Source organism: Cyphomyrmex costatus, unplaced genomic scaffold (genome assembly GCF_001594065.2).
Source record: "Cyphomyrmex costatus isolate MS0001 unplaced genomic scaffold, Ccosl1.0 scaffold2865, whole genome shotgun sequence".
NCBI lineage: Eukaryota > Metazoa > Arthropoda > Insecta > Hymenoptera > Formicidae > Cyphomyrmex > Cyphomyrmex costatus.
The window spans coordinates 2,737-19,852 of record NW_017276982.1 but is presented as its reverse complement, the minus strand read 5'-3'; the positions used below and the strand labels follow the sequence as shown (position 1 = coordinate 19,852).

The 17,116-nt window shown below is 32.9% G+C and overlaps 4 protein-coding genes across 6 annotated transcripts; 1 reads left to right on the top strand and 3 right to left on the bottom strand.

Annotated features, from left to right (window-relative positions):
* Positions 1 to 391: 391 nt before the first annotated feature.
* LOC108775148 (uncharacterized) lies at positions 392 to 1,572 on the bottom strand (the record flags this gene model as incomplete). Its single annotated transcript, XM_018541432.1, has 2 exons — positions 1,324 to 1,572; positions 392 to 661 (listed from the first exon to the last, which is right to left on the bottom strand). Coding segments are annotated over exons 1-2 (519 nt in total), but the record flags the coding sequence as incomplete, so codon positions are not given.
* Positions 1,573 to 4,987: 3,415 nt separating this feature from the next.
* On the bottom strand, positions 4,988 to 11,423 carry Trxr1 (Thioredoxin reductase 1). 3 transcript variants are annotated; one of them, XM_018541435.1, is made up of 8 exons: positions 10,314 to 11,423; positions 7,549 to 7,772; positions 7,086 to 7,213; positions 6,655 to 6,884; positions 6,339 to 6,553; positions 6,074 to 6,256; positions 5,527 to 5,885; positions 4,988 to 5,440 (listed from the first exon to the last, which is right to left on the bottom strand). In XM_018541435.1, exons 1-8 carry the CDS (start codon positions 11,287 to 11,289, stop codon positions 5,311 to 5,313), a joined length of 2,445 nt encoding a protein of 814 aa, XP_018396937.1. In that variant the 5' UTR covers positions 11,290 to 11,423; the 3' UTR covers positions 4,988 to 5,310. The 3 variants fall into 3 exon arrangements, with proteins under 3 accessions (XP_018396937.1, XP_018396939.1, XP_018396938.1); XM_018541437.1 differs by lacking the exon at positions 10,314 to 11,423 and adding an exon at positions 8,722 to 8,801 and having other exon boundaries at positions 4,989 to 5,440; XM_018541436.1 differs by lacking the exon at positions 10,314 to 11,423 and adding an exon at positions 8,094 to 8,268 and having other exon boundaries at positions 4,989 to 5,440.
* Positions 8,351 to 13,605, top strand: sni (SDR family oxidoreductase sniffer). Its single transcript, XM_018541438.1, has 5 exons — positions 8,351 to 8,587; positions 9,961 to 10,012; positions 12,345 to 12,535; positions 12,619 to 12,771; positions 13,381 to 13,605. The coding sequence occupies exons 1-5, from the start codon at positions 8,462 to 8,464 to the stop codon at positions 13,603 to 13,605; spliced, it is 747 nt and encodes a 248-aa protein (XP_018396940.1). The 5' UTR covers positions 8,351 to 8,461.
* A 1,815-nt stretch (positions 13,606 to 15,420) lies between these two features.
* On the bottom strand, positions 15,421 to 16,651 carry BCL7-like (chromatin remodeling complex subunit BCL7B-like protein). The gene is made up of 4 exons (XM_018541434.1): positions 16,438 to 16,651; positions 15,834 to 15,909; positions 15,652 to 15,757; positions 15,421 to 15,563 (listed from the first exon to the last, which is right to left on the bottom strand). The coding sequence occupies exons 1-4, from the start codon at positions 16,527 to 16,529 to the stop codon at positions 15,445 to 15,447; spliced, it is 393 nt and encodes a 130-aa protein (XP_018396936.1). The 5' UTR covers positions 16,530 to 16,651; the 3' UTR covers positions 15,421 to 15,444.
* Positions 16,652 to 17,116: the final 465 nt, after the last annotated feature.

The window sequence follows — 17,116 nt, the reverse complement described above, 5'->3', positions numbered from 1 at the left end:
TACTTTAAATTGTTCTTTTTTTTTAAGTACATGAATTCTAAAATTTTCTATAAAATTGTCTTTTAACAATATTTGTAGCAATTAAAATTATAAATATTTGTCTCTTCAAATTATTGTCTATTATATGAAATTTTTAAATGTCTCTGTAATTACTGCTTGTAATATTTCTGATAAAAATTTTAAATAATATAGCGTAAAAGAATTTTATAGTAGTGTGATATTCATGTAGTTAAAATAATATATCAAAATATTTTACATATATCTTTTATATTTTTAATATTAAATTGCTTGTCAATGCTAAAGATTTATTCCTGAGATAGTTCTAGGATTCATATTATTGACTTAAATCCTTAACAACTACAGTATTACAACTGACTCACGGGTGATTTACCTTTTCGCATATGGCGACAGAGGCTGCATGAAACCTGGCAAGTCCTTGAACCGCTAATATGGAATGAGCTAAATCAAGACCTGATAAACGATCGGCCATTTGAAAGCCAAGAGACATGAGATCTTCTATCACGAGAAGCGTTGGATTTTCACTTTGTACATATAGGCTTCTCCCGCTTAAACGATATTTAGGCTCTAACAATTTATTCATTTTAACTAAGGTATCTGACATCATTGATATTTCGGTGTGAAAATAACCTGCTAGTATAATCTGCAACAAGAGAGTTTATTTAGAATTAATAAATACCTTTTAATCTCTAACAAGCGCATGCAATATTTTTTATATAAAGGTCTAAATAAAATTTGTGTAGTAGAAATTTTTAGCTTCTTGATGACAAATAAATAATAATTTTGTTCCACAAATTAAAATTTGTTTAAAACAAATGAAAAATATTTCTATTAATAAAATTAATTCTTAAATAAAATAAAATACATATTCCACTACAATGCCTTACCGATGAGTCCAGTAGTGGAAGCCGGGACGAAACGCCAAAAATCAAGTGATATTCTTCGTATTATATTAGAATAAATTAAAGAATTTAACGAATTTATTTGCTCATAGCCTTGTTTCTCTCCATTAGTTTTAAATTTATTGAGCCTTGTTACAATCTACATTTTAAAATACATATATATTTGCTTTTTATTTGAATTTGATTTATAAAAATAATTTTGTTTTCAATCACTGATTTTATTTTTATTCACTGATTACTCAAAAATAAATTATGTTAATCGTTAAGTAAAAATCTACTCCGAAATAATATAAAATCATTCACGTACTATACAGTTTAATACATATATATCCCTTTCTCTGCCTCCTTTTCACTCTTTTTATATCATCTCTATATTAAAAATGCATACATTAAATCAACTTACGAATTTTTGTCGAACACTTTCGAGTATAGGCGAAAGTTTGACAATAATTGATTTTTTCTCCTTACTCTCACGGTCGCCTTTATTACGTGAAAATTCAACCGTAATCCTGAACATGTCGCTAAGATAGTTGTCACCCTTGTCCGTGGCCGGTTTTGAAGATATATTGATCACCTGAATCGAATCGTCTTCTTCTGACTTTCGCAGGATCTTCTCCACGAAGCATAGATTTAACCATTTTTCTAGGGCCATTCCTGAAGTTAAAATTAGGGTTGAAAAATTTTCTCGACAAATCATTGTTTTTCTTCCGCAGTGTCACAAAATACAAAAACGATTCTTTGCGATAACTTATTGTTTACGGCGAGATTTATTCACGTTTTCTCTTTCTGCCTTTCCAATCAGTTTTCTTCACTCATTTTAATCTTTTCATTCTTTCCTTCACTATCTTCCGCCATTTCCTCGAATTTTTTTTGTTCGTTTTACATCATTTTTTCTGTATTTAAGATGCATGCATTTCTTGTTTAAAGACATTGCTTCAATTAAAAACGCAATAGAAAACTTTCTCCTTTTTCCTTTTTTGATAATTTATAATTAAATAATAAAATAGTGTATTTTGCATTGAGATTCTGTAAATATGTTGACTTGCAATTGTGCAAAAAATTTCTTTGATAAAAAATATTAATGAAAAACCATCTCAATTAACTTATTTTGTACCTTTTTTCTTCTAATAATAAGAAGAAGAAAAAGATAAATTAATTCTTTTTTATCAATATTGATAAAAAAGAATAAATTAAACCAAGATATTATTAAGTTAATATGCATTGATAAAAACGCACATAAAATGTCTGACACAATCTATGGCCTTGAATAGTTGCGCGTGTACAACTGTAATGTTCTGACAACGTTGCATAGTAAAAAGTGCTTGAATTGCTCTTTAATTATAACGTGCAAGTATAATTCGTGTCTTCAAAATTATTTCCTTAGTAAGTTATAGTATTTTAAAGTCCCACTCTATCTACTTACATTTGCATTAGGTTTTCTTATTAGTTTCAGAAAGTGGAGCAATTTTTATTGCATTGCTGAATTAAATTTATATATTTGTCATGTCTCATTTCTTCTAATTTAAGTAATTACTTAAAAGTAAGACTTTTTATAAATATTCGATTTTTATTATATTTTAAGATATAAGATTATTTACACTTAAATTACTTATATAGAAAATTTAAGGAAAGAGATTATGTACGGAAAATTATTTATATGACTTCAAAATTATCTATAAAATAAACAAGTGTGTTCTAAGTCCTAAGATTTTACAGTTATCAGTAATGTTTGTGCGTTTGCAGTTTAGCAATTTGTAGATTATTCAAAATTTTCATTAATGTATAATTTTTGTAAAAACATTTTTTTTTAATTATGATACACATATAGTGTGACGATTAAGTTCTCGAATTAAAACCATATACATTATATTAATAAAAAAAAAGATCAAAACTATTTATAATGTTATCATTTAATATAGTTTATTTCCGAACAATGTTTCTACCCTTCAGGTTTATTTAGCATCGGTTTTTTTTATTATTTAAACTAAAAATTGAATCATATTAATAGCATTTTTGTTGACAGAAAATTTTTGTTGATACGCATTAACATTATTATTATTTTTACGGCCTCAATCCAGAAAGTTAATTGTCACACTGTATATATTAAGTTTGTATACATAATATATCATAAAATTTTCATTAAAACTCTATTTATTTATATTATATTTTACACATGTATCACATTTTTGCATCATTGACAAGATAATCCTATATTTTCAAAATATAGTGTATCAAAAACTATACTACATATATTGTAATTACAATATTTGTCACATTAAGATTTTATTTAAATTTTTTAACAAATCTCGATTGAATATCAGTGATAAGAGGGTATAATATTGATAAAAAATAATTGAGTACACTGACTAAATACCTGTAAATTACTTGCTTTCGACTTCAATCGTTTATTTCGTTTAAATGCTTACTTATACAAACTGCACTGTTTCGTAGTAAAGCTAGTTGTGAAATGATACATGTAGAAGTGACATGCCTTATATACTTATATTTATAATGCATTCATCTATTTATTCATTACAAGTTATATATTTATATAGAAGATTCATAGGTAATTGAGGCTTGGTAAATTCCCCGATTCGTCTTTTAATAAAATAATAGAAATTAATCTAATTAAATAATAAAACGATGATAAGATGATAGCATACATTATTGTCTCCCTTTTCAGGAAATTACTTGATGCAATTATAAAATCACACAGTAAATGTTACGACATCCTACAAGTCATCATTATAGTATCCTATTATTAGTTTCCATCTGTATCATTTTTTTTAATTATTTTGCTGATATAATTGACGTGGCATTGAAATAACAAAAAAGTTTTATCACGATGCAGTAATATTTAATTTATATCGGAGATTTTAACATGTGGTAATAAAATATTTCAATGATATACTAATCGTAAGGAACATTATTAATAACAATATACGAACGCATAAGATCACTCTGTATAAGTATATTCACATAAAAAAATTGTATTAAATAAAAAATAAGAATCAAGTAATACTATCTTTAATTTTCATAAAATAAAACGTAAGTGGTATACATATATCTCTGTGTATTTTTATTGAAAGATCTTTCTATTCTAACTAAATATATAGTAGTAATTTTACAATTCTTTCTATAATTATATCATTAAAATGCATTATTTAACTTAACGTCACATGTATTTTTTAAAGATATAAAATTTTTTAATTGTACCAACTACAAAAAAGTGTGTGTGTGCGTGCGCGCGCGTATCTCAATTTTCACTTTTCACATTTCTGTTATAGAGAAAATAGTTACAATAGGTAAATGATCGACTTCTGAATTTCGTAAAGGATAAAGAAGAGAAAGAAAGTATTGGAGCGGATTCAAAAATGTTATGTTATTATACTCTTTTATGTTATTACGCGAGTTAAACAAAAACGAATGGTCAAAGTTAATTGTTTGTCCTTGTCTAATCACTGTAATAGCCTGGAAGAGAACCACAAAAACGTAAACATTATTTTACGAGGTAAGGTACACGAAAAAGATCGGTATAATCGCTCTCAGGTTTCTCTCTGATGGTTATTATATAAAATGTTATTATTTTGAACATAAGGTAAAAAGAATAAAAGAATTTACTTTAAAAATTCAAGGTAAAAGTATTAAAGACTAATTGTATTATTTATTTGCTATTACCGTTTCTTTTTTAAGAAACTAATTGTAAAATAAATAATTCTGTTTAAATAGAAAATTTACTTTGAGTATTGAACAAGATTTGTTTGTCCATAAAAGGAATTATTTTAGAAGATATAGCAATCATGTAAATCACAACTTCAACATTTTATTAATAGTGATTTATTATTATTGCTATCAAATAAGCATCACGATAATTTTTTACGTCGATAACGCATATGTAGAAACTAATTGTAAAATAAATAATTCTGTTTAAATAGAAAATTTACTTTGAGTATTGAACAAGATTTGTTTGTCCATAAAAGGAATTATTTTAGAAGATATAGCAATCATGTAAATCACAACTTCAACATTTTATTAATAGTGATTTATTATTATTGCTATCAAATAAGCATCACGATAATTTTTTACGTCGATAACGCATATGACATAAGGCGCATTCCTTAGAAAAATAATATGTATAAAAAGTCACATTAACTTGACGTAACGGATTACAATCATCTGTTCTCTCTTTCTGGATTCTATATCCTTTCGCTGTTTTTTTATGTAATACTGCGGTAATTCAGAGCTTTCTTACGTAAGAGCGGAAAAACTGTTTCAGCCGAAAGATGTTCAGCTGATCCCTGCCATAGGAGTACGACTCGCGTATCTCCTAATGAATAATCGGTATAAATCTGAATCGAGAAAAACACGATGATGCTACGTGCATATCGATTTAACTGCAGCAACTTTGGGGTTTAGGATCCAAGCCTGAACGTTTGGTAATATGTATGCGCGTAAACTCCTCCGCTACAGTTGGATGAATACCGACAGTAGACTTCAGTTTCGGGATTGTTAAACCACATCTATAAAAAATATAATGAAATATGAGTTTTAAAGTTCCGAAGTGAAATTTTTGAAGAAATTATTGACGAATTATTTTGAACCATACTTAATAGCAGCAGCAAATCCTTGAATCACTTCGCCTGCGTTAGGACCGACAAAATGCATTCCGAGCACCGTTTCATCGCCGTGTCTAAGCGCGACAACCTTCACGTAACAACGATCAACGTTCTTCTGGGGTACAAAGAATTCCGTTGGTTTGTAGTACGCGTGAAAAATCTCTATCTCATCTTCTCCGTGGAGCGCAACTGCCGCTTCTTCACTTAACCCGACGCAACCATATTCCAAAGGAGTGAACACTGTCGTCGCTACATTTGTGTAATCCATTTTCTCGGTCGAATTACCATATAATCTTCTAGCTAACAGTTTACCAGCGTGTATAGCAACAGGCGTTAATTCAGGTTTTTTCTGCAAAAAAAGGCAAAAGAGATAATTTATATTATACATTATAAATTTTCCATTATATTTGTAATTTAACTCACACATTATAATTTAATATGAGAAATATGAAAATAATAAAAATGTCTAAAATTATTTAAATTGTGTTTTAACATATTTTCGAGATAAAATCGTTATAAAATACTGAAAAAACTTACGTGAAGTACATCACCAACCGCGTAAATGTTTGGAACGTTCGTTTGTTCATTAACTGCATCAATCTTGCCAGTTTCTGGAATAAGTTTCAATCCGGCGTTTTCCGGTTTCAATTCTTGAGTGAGCGATCGTCTACCGATGGCAAATAGAACAGTATCATATATGTCTTGATGAATTTCGCCGTCCTAAGAATATTATATTATATTACACTCTAATATAGACTTATTTATTTCATTTGTACATACAAGTTCGTCGACAAATGCATACCTTGTCGATCCAGTCAGCTAGAAGACGGCCATCTTCTCGTTTTGAAACTTTCTTAAGCTTTGCCTCATAATTAAACTTCACACCGCGTTGCTCCATCTCATCGGCAATATGGTTTGCCATTTGCCGATCAAATCCACGCAACACCATCGATCGAATCATTAGTGTTGTATCGTAACCTAAGCCATTAAGAAAGCCGGCACATTCCAGACCAATATCTATATCTCATTATTAAGGAGAATCTTAATCTGCACATTCGCATATAATTACAATAGAAAATCTGACAAATAAAATCACGTAAAATGCAGTTGAAGGATACATCCAGCGCCGACAATAAGGGTTTTCCCTGGAGCACGTTCCAAACTGAAGATATCGTCGCTACTTATACCATATTCTATAGCACCAGGAATATCGGGATACCTAGGTCTACCGCCTACTGCGATTAAAATATTTTTAGCTGTAAGAATGTTTTTTTCTCCTTTCTTGTTAACTCCAACTACTGTGTGTGAGTCCGTGAAATGTCCAAGAGCGTTGAAATAATTAACTTTCCTACAGATGAATATTTAATACAGATAAATACATATAGATCGAGTAAACAAGAATTAAATAATATAGCTCAAGAGAAACGACATTACCGTGTACTTTACGCGAGATATGAATAACATAAATTAATACATAAAGATGAATAATATGGACATTAATTGATATATAAATAGAGAAATTAGAAAATACTAATTAAAAACAACTAACTTTGTCCTAAGCTCAACGCGAGTAACCCAGTTTACAGACTTGACATGATTTTGTACAGCGGTTCTCAAGGCTTCCCAGTCAATTTTCACAGACTTAGGATCCAACTGCCAACCGAACGTTGCTGCTTCCTAAAATCAAGATGATTCACAGATTAGACATAAATCATTTACATCATTTTAATCACAATATTTGCTTTCCATTTTTATTTCAATGATACTGACATGAAAGTCGTGTATTAAAATTTAGATTTATAATCCTATTCTTTTAACATGGTTTAACGAAACTCATCATCAGTAAAGTATATAGTCCCAAGTTTGAACAGATTGTAAGTAAAAACTCAGTTGACTCTTACTTGACAGAATGAAAAGAACCATGCATTTATGAGAGAGAATTACGACTTTGAATGATATTATCGGAATTGATGAAAATGGAAAGCAAGTAATAGTTAGGAATGTTTGCATACATGAACAGCTTCACCGAGCAACGCAGCTTGATGCATGAGTTTTTTCGGTATACATCCTACGTTGACGCAGGTACCGCCCAAACCCCAAGTAGTTCCGAGAGGAGAAGGAGTCACGTAATCCAAAACTGCAACTTTCGCTCCCAGTCCTACGGCTTCCTTAGCTGCTGCCAAGCCACCAGATCCTCCGCCAATGACCAAGAGATCATAATCATAGCCATGATCCGCTAAAATATAATTTCATCTGTATATCATGTAGAGAGAGAGAAGAAAAAGATTTTTTAACGGAGTAAATTCTAAAAAAAAAATTAAGTGTTACACAACGTGTTATAAAGAATAAAAGTTTTTCATGGACAAACACATTCATGGACGTCTAGAAAAACATCGCGTAGAGGACACGTCAAAATCTGTTATCCTTGAACGTCATAAATCAGAGTAAACAGTCGTGGGGGACCTTCGTGTTTGCGCGCCAACCGGTGTGACGCAATTTTTACATAACAAACCGCAACCCCAATTATTCTCCAATCATCCCCCTAAACCACACTCACTGCACATGCAGGCCATCGCGCTTCTACCGTAGACGAGACCGGCGGCGTCGCATCCGGCAAGCAGCGATTGCCGACCCGCTAACCTGAGCAACCTGGCGTGCGCGCATTGAGATGACACGAGCCGCGCGAACACCGTCAGTGTCGCCATGATAATCGGCGACATACGATGTTGCAATTCACGATTGTCGGAGCACGTGACGTCAGCGGCCAGCCGTCAGTGACGCGCCGTGCTGCGCACCGACGAGGAGTGAGGGCGTCTTCGAGACGCGCGTCGTGATAATATAGTGTCGTCGCGCTTTTTGTCCGCGGTTTACCGCGACGCCGGTCTTGGTTGGTCCTCCGGCACTTCCTGGGAAGTGCCGTGCGCGATGAAATCGATCCTTGTAACTGGCTGCAACCGCGGTCTCGGCCTGGGCCTGGTGAGGCATCTGGTCGACTCGCCGAGACCACCGGACTACATCTTCGCGACTTGCCGTGACGCGAGCAAGGCGACGGTAAGCGAGGCCGGCGGGGATGGGATACAGGGCGTACGTTCCGTTTGTTCGAACCGAATTAATTACAAAAGCACGATCGTTTCACGCGTTACGCAACTTACCTATTTTGTGAAAGAAACGCGGTGGGTACTTACCGATCGGTGCCATCGCGACTCGTTTTGCTCCTTTCGTAAAAGACAAAATTTTTCCCGCAATTTATCTTACACGTGGAACGTCGAAGTGTCAAAGTCTCTCGTTGTTTGACCTTATTACCGAACTCGATGCGAGCAATGGTTAAATCACACTGACACCACCGCGACGTCACCGGCGAACGCGTCCTCGTAACTGTAAGTCACCGTCACCGCCATCTATTATACGGTTCCTCCGTCATCTTCCACCACTCTTCGTCGTAATTTCGCTAAGTATGAATCAGCGAACGCAACACCTCGCAATACTCCTCGATTCCGATATCGTTGCGCAAACCGATCGACCAATATCCATTTCTACCAAGGTAGATTAGCCTCAGTTCAATTTACTACGTATCTTTTTTTATCCTTTCTTAATTCTTAGAACCGAAAAGAGATAAAGTTAAATTAAAATTAAAGTTAATCTAGATTGGTAGAAACAGGAGAGAACGTCACTCTAAAAAGTGAAATCTCATTGTGAGGATTGAAAATTAAGCCGCTCTTTTTTCAAGTTAACTCTCATCACACACATAAAGTTGTCTCACGTATGCCTGTTTCTACCAATGTTTGCAATTAACTTCAATATCTCGATTTAACTTACTTTTTTTCTAATTCTTATAACTAGAAGATGATGAAGAATTAAATCGCGAGATTAAAGTATTAAACTACATTGATATAGAAATAGACATCAAAGTAAGATTCTACTCCAAAAAATTTAGAGAGCATACACTGATAGAAATTAATGTTCTAGTTCTTATTCTTCTGATTCTACAATATACGCCCGTTTATTATACTAATGTTCGACTCACTTTTTATTTTTTCTAGTTCTACGAATTAGAAAAGGATAAAGAGGAAGCTAAAAACCGAGATCGCAAATGTGAATTATACTCAACTGGAGTAACTAAAAGTTAAGTTAAAATTCATCATCGTTAATAGAAATATAAACCCGATTCCTACTTCTACATATAATTTAATTTTAATCTCGATTCAACTAACTCTCCATCTTTTTCTAATACTAAAAATGATGAAGGGTAAGCTGAGCCGAGATTAAAATTAATCTACATTGGTAAAAACGGGTCGGTTTTTCGCGCTATCATATTATATGCGGTCTGATTAAAGTATCGTCGAGATAATCGCGTGGATCTTGCCGGCCATGTTCGAATTGCGGTTGAATAGAAAGAAGAAAAAAATGAGCGAAAATCTTTACAGGAATTACGCGCGCTCGCCGATAAATCGTCGACCGTACAGATCATCGAGATAGGTAAGCCAAAATTCTCGCTATTCCGTTATGGAGTATAGATTGCGGATCACAAATTTAACGGTGTAAATTTTTCGTAAACCGCATGTATTGACTAAAATAGCTTAAAAAAAGTACACATAAATTAAAGAAAAATTACACTGGTTATACTGGTTATACCAGTTATAGCGCGATGATGAAATAACATATGCGACAATGGCATAAGAAAACAATTAATTTTAGGATAAGAATACGTTATGGTGATTGAGTATTCATACAGAAGCATATTTAAATTACCGGTTGAAGAAAAATGCTGATATCTTACTTGTGTGTGACGTGGGAGGAACATTTTCCTGCTTTTCTTCATTATCCACCTTATTGTCGGTATTGATGTCTGTCTCCACTTTGCTTTCCGCTTTGATTTTTATCACATTCTCGACTTCGTCTTCCGCCTTTCTTCCCATTTTATTTTCTACTTGGTTCTCCTCTTGATTCCCTATTTTAACATGACTCTCCGTTTCGGTCCGCAATTTATTTTCCGTCTGATCCGTCTGACTCTCTGCTTTACTTTCTATTTTATTCTCGATATTATCATCGTTAATTTTACTTCCCGCTTTATCTTCTACTTTCTCTACGTTATTCTCAATGTCACCTTCCGTCTTGGCAAGTAGTTTACTCTCCGTCTCGTCTATCTGGTTCTCCCCTTTGTTCTCCATTTCATTCTCGATAACACTCTCCCTTTTGCTCCCCGCTTTATTCGCCACTTCGTCTATCTGGACTTCTACTTTGTTCTCCACCTTGTTCTTGACATCGTCCTCCGCGTTGGTCAGCAGTTTAGTCTCCGTCTTGTCTATCTTCACTTTGTTCTCCACTTTGTTTTCCACGTCATTCAAGACATCAACTTCCGTTTCGTTCCTTTCTGTACCCTCTACTTTGTCCGTCTGATTCTCCGTTTTAACATCGTCCTCTGTCTTGACCTCCAATTTATTTTCTATCTTATCCCTGTGGTTCTCCAATTTCTTCTCCACTTCATTCTCAATATCACCCTGCGTTTTGCTCCCCACTGTATTCTCCTCCGTCTTGTCTACCTGATTTTCTACTATGTTCTCCACTTTACTCTCCACATCGCTCTCCGTTTTATTCCCAACTTTATCCTCTTCCTTATTGTCCAGCGGCTTCTTCGCTTTATTCCGCGCTTTCCGCTCCTCGACTTCTCGATCGCTCGAATCAGAATCGACGATTTGTGATTTTTCGCAACACACCAACCATGCTTTTGCCTTATTCAGTTTACGTGCTTTCATCTTTGCGACCGTTCACCAGACAGATACGAAACGAAGAAAAATGATAAAACCCGAACACAATCGAAATGTCTACAGCGAAACACGTTGCGAACATTCCTATTGTAGAAAAAAAGACGCCATTTTGCTGAGCTTGATCGATACTGATCAATACATACTATCTGATAACACCTAATTCTAAAATTTTCTACTTAAGAAACGTCAAAGATTAATCCTTCCTTGAACGCGATAACGAGATCAATTTTTATTCTTTATCGAGGAGTGACATGCGACTTGTATTCATTGAACTGTGATAATGAGAATCATCGCATTACTGGGAAAGAGTTGAATTCATGCAAAATATACAGAAATATCTCTACGTCATATCTCGTATAATGTAATAATTTCGTCGATCAATGTAAAACATTCAACGAGACAACAACGTACATCACATGTTCTTCGTATTTCTTGATGAATAATTTAATAAATAAGAGCAGTGTGTTGCAAAACTGCCTGGTTCTTCAAATTCTTTTAATTCCCTCGCACGCTTCATTTGCCGCGGCCTTTTGTTTTATAATTAGCATTACGCCAAAGTGAATAATTCTTGCAACATGACTAGCACTTTGATAGTCTATTATATATATATATATTTATTTATATATATTTGAATGATACAAGATGACGAATTTTTCCAAATGTCTTTTTCCGAAAGGATTATAAATTTTAATTAATGTGATATCAAATATGTTTTAAAATATTTATATCATTATTTTATTAAAAATAAATTAATTTAATCTTATCATAAAATTGAAGCAGAATTTCTTTAATTTTATTACGGTCTAAAGAAAATATAAAGAGTGCTGTGTCATGCCATTATGTGAGTAAGTCTCATATTGACATATGCTATAACACATGCTCTGACAAATGCTTGTGTATAATACAAGAGATTCAGATGTATCAAATATTTATCGTGCAAAATTGAACTTACTTTTCATAAACATGTAGTTTAATAAATTTTAGCATCGATCGTGCGCGATCGATTTTACGCAGAAAAAACTTTACACTGTCTTTTTATATAGATTTGATGGATACGGATGGATACAAGAAAGTCGTAGACACGGTGAATGAAAGAGTAAATGGCGCTGGTCTTAACGTTCTCTTCAACAACGCCGGTATTTCCAGCAAATTTACGCGTCTTGGCCTCGTAAAGAAACAGCAGATTACCGATGCTTTTCTCATAAATACCGTGGCACCGATTATGCTAACAAAGGTACACCTACAGTCCTTTTAGATTCATGAATGTTACATTGACGAATAACGTCGATTCATAACATGAGTAATAATTGATTCAAGGCTTTCCTGCCACTACTTAAAATAGCTGCGAAAAATTCCGAGAATAAAACGGGATTAAGTGTAAGAAGAGCAGCAGTTATTAATATGACATCTATCCTGGGCAGTATTGCTGAAAATGACGACGGCGGTTTTTATCCTTACAGATGCAGCAAGGTAAAACTTTAACCCTCCGGAACTGACGGTCTGTTGGACTCACTTAATTATAAATCTTTTTGTCAAAAATGTCAATTTAATTTTCTTTATGACACATCGACATTTATTCTTATTAAAACATATTTAGTATTCATTCTTTTTTATGTGTAATGTTATTTTAATTTCTTGAAATTAGTGCCATTTTGATTCTCTAAAGTTAATGCCTTTTTAATTAATATAAAATTAATAATAAAATAAAATAAATCACGTTGTTTATCAGTTCCATAAAACTCAAGATATTGTTCATTTTTATTAAAATGCATAATTGAATTTAATAAAATTTGTAAAATATATTACACTTATATTACTGTATGCATAATTATAAATTTTTAAGTTTCAAAATTGGGAAACCTACATTATGCCTGTTTTGCAATAGCCAAATTGTAGTTGTAAGAGTTGATCAATCATAGTTAAATATTCTCCTCATATTCAACTTGGTTAATCAATTCTTACAACTACATATAGGACTGTTATAGAATAGGCATTATACTCTAAAATTAATCAATACATATCTTGTATTGTTAAACACTTGAAATAATTTTGCGAAATTGTTTTTCACTTACAAAACAGGCAGCACTTAACGCGGCGACAAAATCGATGAGTGTCGATTTAAAAACAGATGGGATTTTGGTGGCATGTTTACATCCAGGATGGGTGCGTACCGATCTGGGTGGTAGCAACGCTCCAATGGACGTCAACAGCAGTGTCAGTTGCATTTTGGATACCTTAAACTCATTAACAGAAAAACAAACCGGTTGTTTCGTACAGTATGATGGTAAAATATTACCCTGGTAATAGTGATTAAATAAAATTTTTAATAAATGAATTTTTTTACATATATAATGTTGTATATAGATTTTTAAATACTCCAAATTAATATTAAATATACATCGTTTTTGTAAAAAAAAAATCATAAATATACATATATTTAAAAAAAATTTTGAAAATAACGAATATTCTTTACACTTTTGATAATTTGTTTCATCAAATTTTGATTTCGTTAAACACAATTTAAGTGAAAATATTCTTACAAATTAGATATTCTTACAATTCACATGTACTTTTTTACATTTTGGAATACTCGCTATAACAATTAGTAAGAATATCTTTAGATATAAAGATATTCTTACTAACATTTACGTCTTTATACAAACATACTACAAATGTTTTATAATATTTTTAAGCGATGGATAGTATGCACTGATTAAGAGATCAACTATTTTATTCGTATGAGCTCAAGCTTACTTTGTACATGTCACGGTGCTATAACATAGAGGAATGCAAGTTCTTCTATAGTATAAAATCAATAGATGAAGGAAAAATGATATTTGAGATATATACAATGATTTTAAAGGACTATCAGAAGCGTGAACTATAAATGTAAAGGTATGCTTTTTCAGCACTTGACACTTGTTTTTCCAAAACTAATTATTTCTGGTAGTTGGCACGAATACTCTTTGATGAAGCAATATATCATTATAGTAAGAAAAATAGTTAAAAAAAAATAATTGCGGTATGGTATATAACATAACATATATGTTATTATATAATTGCCGCGAATGTACAATCCGCTTTTGTTATCAAACGTTTTCCAATGTTTGAAGTCACTTTTACAATCTCATACTCTAGAATCTTGAAAGAGTTAGAAGTGAAACATATACATATGTATTATTTTACTGGTTTTGAAACAGGTTACAATCACCTTATATTCTTTTAATTAAAACTTTTAATTCTTTAATCAACTTATAAACCGAGATAAAATGAGGATTAAGATTGAACATAAAACCTATTGACGAATTAATTGCTTCTCAAACTATGTATCACTATTAGAAGGATTATATGGAAACAAGAATTTAATAAACTGTTTTATGTTACTAGTTTTTGCCGGCGAATGTGCCTTCAATCTATCCAGTTAAGATTATATGACACATAGATCATCAGAATCGAGAATACTGCACTATACCAAATTCAAATTTCCATTTTTATTTTCAAACAATTTGAAAAAATGGCCTTCTTAATCAATCTATTATTAACAGTGTTGAAAAACCGCGATACGGAGCGTCCTTGGGATCGAACTTGGAATAGAAAATTACGAGCCGAATTACGCACGCAGCTACAAGAAGTCCTATTTAATAAACTGTTTGGGATGACGCGTATAACTTAGTGTATAGGAGTGATTGATTTGTAATCAAAGTTCAATTCTAAGCTTCATTCTATATGGATTATACAAGTAATTGATTTAAAACTTAAATATTAAGGTAAAAGTAATATACATACATGAAAGGATTGAGCACTCGCCTGATATTATTCTATTCAGTTAGCCGACTGTTGTTTCTAAATTCAATGGGCAAGTTGGCAATAAATTCATACATAAAACAAATAAACCCCATTATACATAATTCAAAACGTTTCATAGGATCGATACTATTTGCAGTCACAGTATATGTATGTATATATAATATATATTATCTATATCTCACTAAATTTGAATGAAACAGATAAGACAAACTTTTCTTGTGATCCATTCATACTGAGAAGTAAAAATTATCAAGTGCAAGTTCACGAAAGAGATAGATTCCTTAATGGTAATCTCTATTCAACATATTGGCGGTGATGCTGATTGTGGATCAAACATTAGTCAGTCTTTAATCTCTTAGGTGCAGGTTCGCTGTTTTGTGAATTCGAGTCTTCTGAAAAGCCCAAATGTGCAGAGAAATCTGTCAGTCCTTGAGAATCACTAACAGTAGAGAAACCTAGTGTCAGAAAAAATGTATATTTTATATTAATCAACGATAATAATCTTCACGAACAGTTTTCACAAATTATCAAAACTAAACTCACACGTATTGGAATCTTCTGTAAGACCAAAATTAGAATTTGATGACTCTATTCCTCCTTTTCTTGGTAAACCATTTTCCTTGTCAGAAACTGTCTTTCCTTTTTTCTTCTATAAAATAAAATAATAATTCTTAATTATTTGCTTTAATTTTAATCAGCATGTATCATGTTCTTGAGTGAGATACCTGATCGAGTGTCGAGATTGGAACCCATTTATATATTTTCATAGTTGTCTCTCCTATTGTAACCCATTTCTTTTCCCTGTGATCATATATGTATTCAGAATTCTATCCATTTATTTTCATATAAATAACGAATTTTATAGAATTTTATAGAAGAGTAAAAACATTCGTCGTACAATAAAAGACGAAGGAAAAATCCTTCATAGCTAAAATGTATTTAATATACGTTTATCCTTATACTGTGACAAATTCTATCACTCTATCCAAAGTTCAGATATAAAATCTTCGATCGAACTGACAATGCTCTTATTCGAATATTTGTTTTTAGCAGATTAAAAGCTTCTGTTATATAGCTTTTATATAATTTTGAGACTCGAAACGGATATTTTTCAACTACGAACATCAGTAACTGCCTTGCACGTATGGTACATACATGCGATTGCACGCTCTTCCGATAATGAAACAAAACTAAAGCACTTGTTTCATTTTCTCCGTATGATCCATGAGAACATCTTCCAAGAAACAAGCGATAAATGATAAACGTAAAACCTGGTAATTTCCTTCATCCGCCTTTTTTTCTCCCTTCGACACAACACAGGAAACTTACCAATGGCGAACTTTATCAACTACTTGCATTACACGTTTAATGTCATCCTTGGCACGACTACGAGTCTCCGCGCGCACTGACCGCGACATCATGTTATTGTTCACGCGCGATTAGATCACCGGTAATCAATTATTGCACCAGTTACACTGTACCAAAGATACCGGGACATCCGTGGAGCGAAAGCAGTGAGAGGTTAGGAAAGGTGACTGATGACAGCGGGTGACGGACGAAGTAGAGTCCACAAAACCTCTAAACTCGCGATGTTCCACTTCTACCAACCTCCATTTTCTATCGCGACCAACTTCAGCTTCAGCAGAGAGAAACTTGAAAGAGGACACGACAGCCTAACTTGTAACCGCAAAATACTGCCACGCACTACTGCCCTCTGAAGAAGTGGATGTAAACTACATGCAAGATCCACTATTCTTAGGATAACGCATCTAATTTTCAAGACTGATGGTAAGTAGATACAGAGAGAAACCTGAGAGCGGCCATGCCCGGGATTTAACTGTTACTTTATTTTGAATCCACAAAACGTGGACATTGAACTATGTAGCCAATGTCCACGATCGTGTCGGCAATGTCCACAATTTGCCGTTATAGGTTTGAATCTTCCCTATGTCCATGATTATCAATCCGTTAGCCAAACAAAACAGACAACCAATCGATGTGTCTGAGA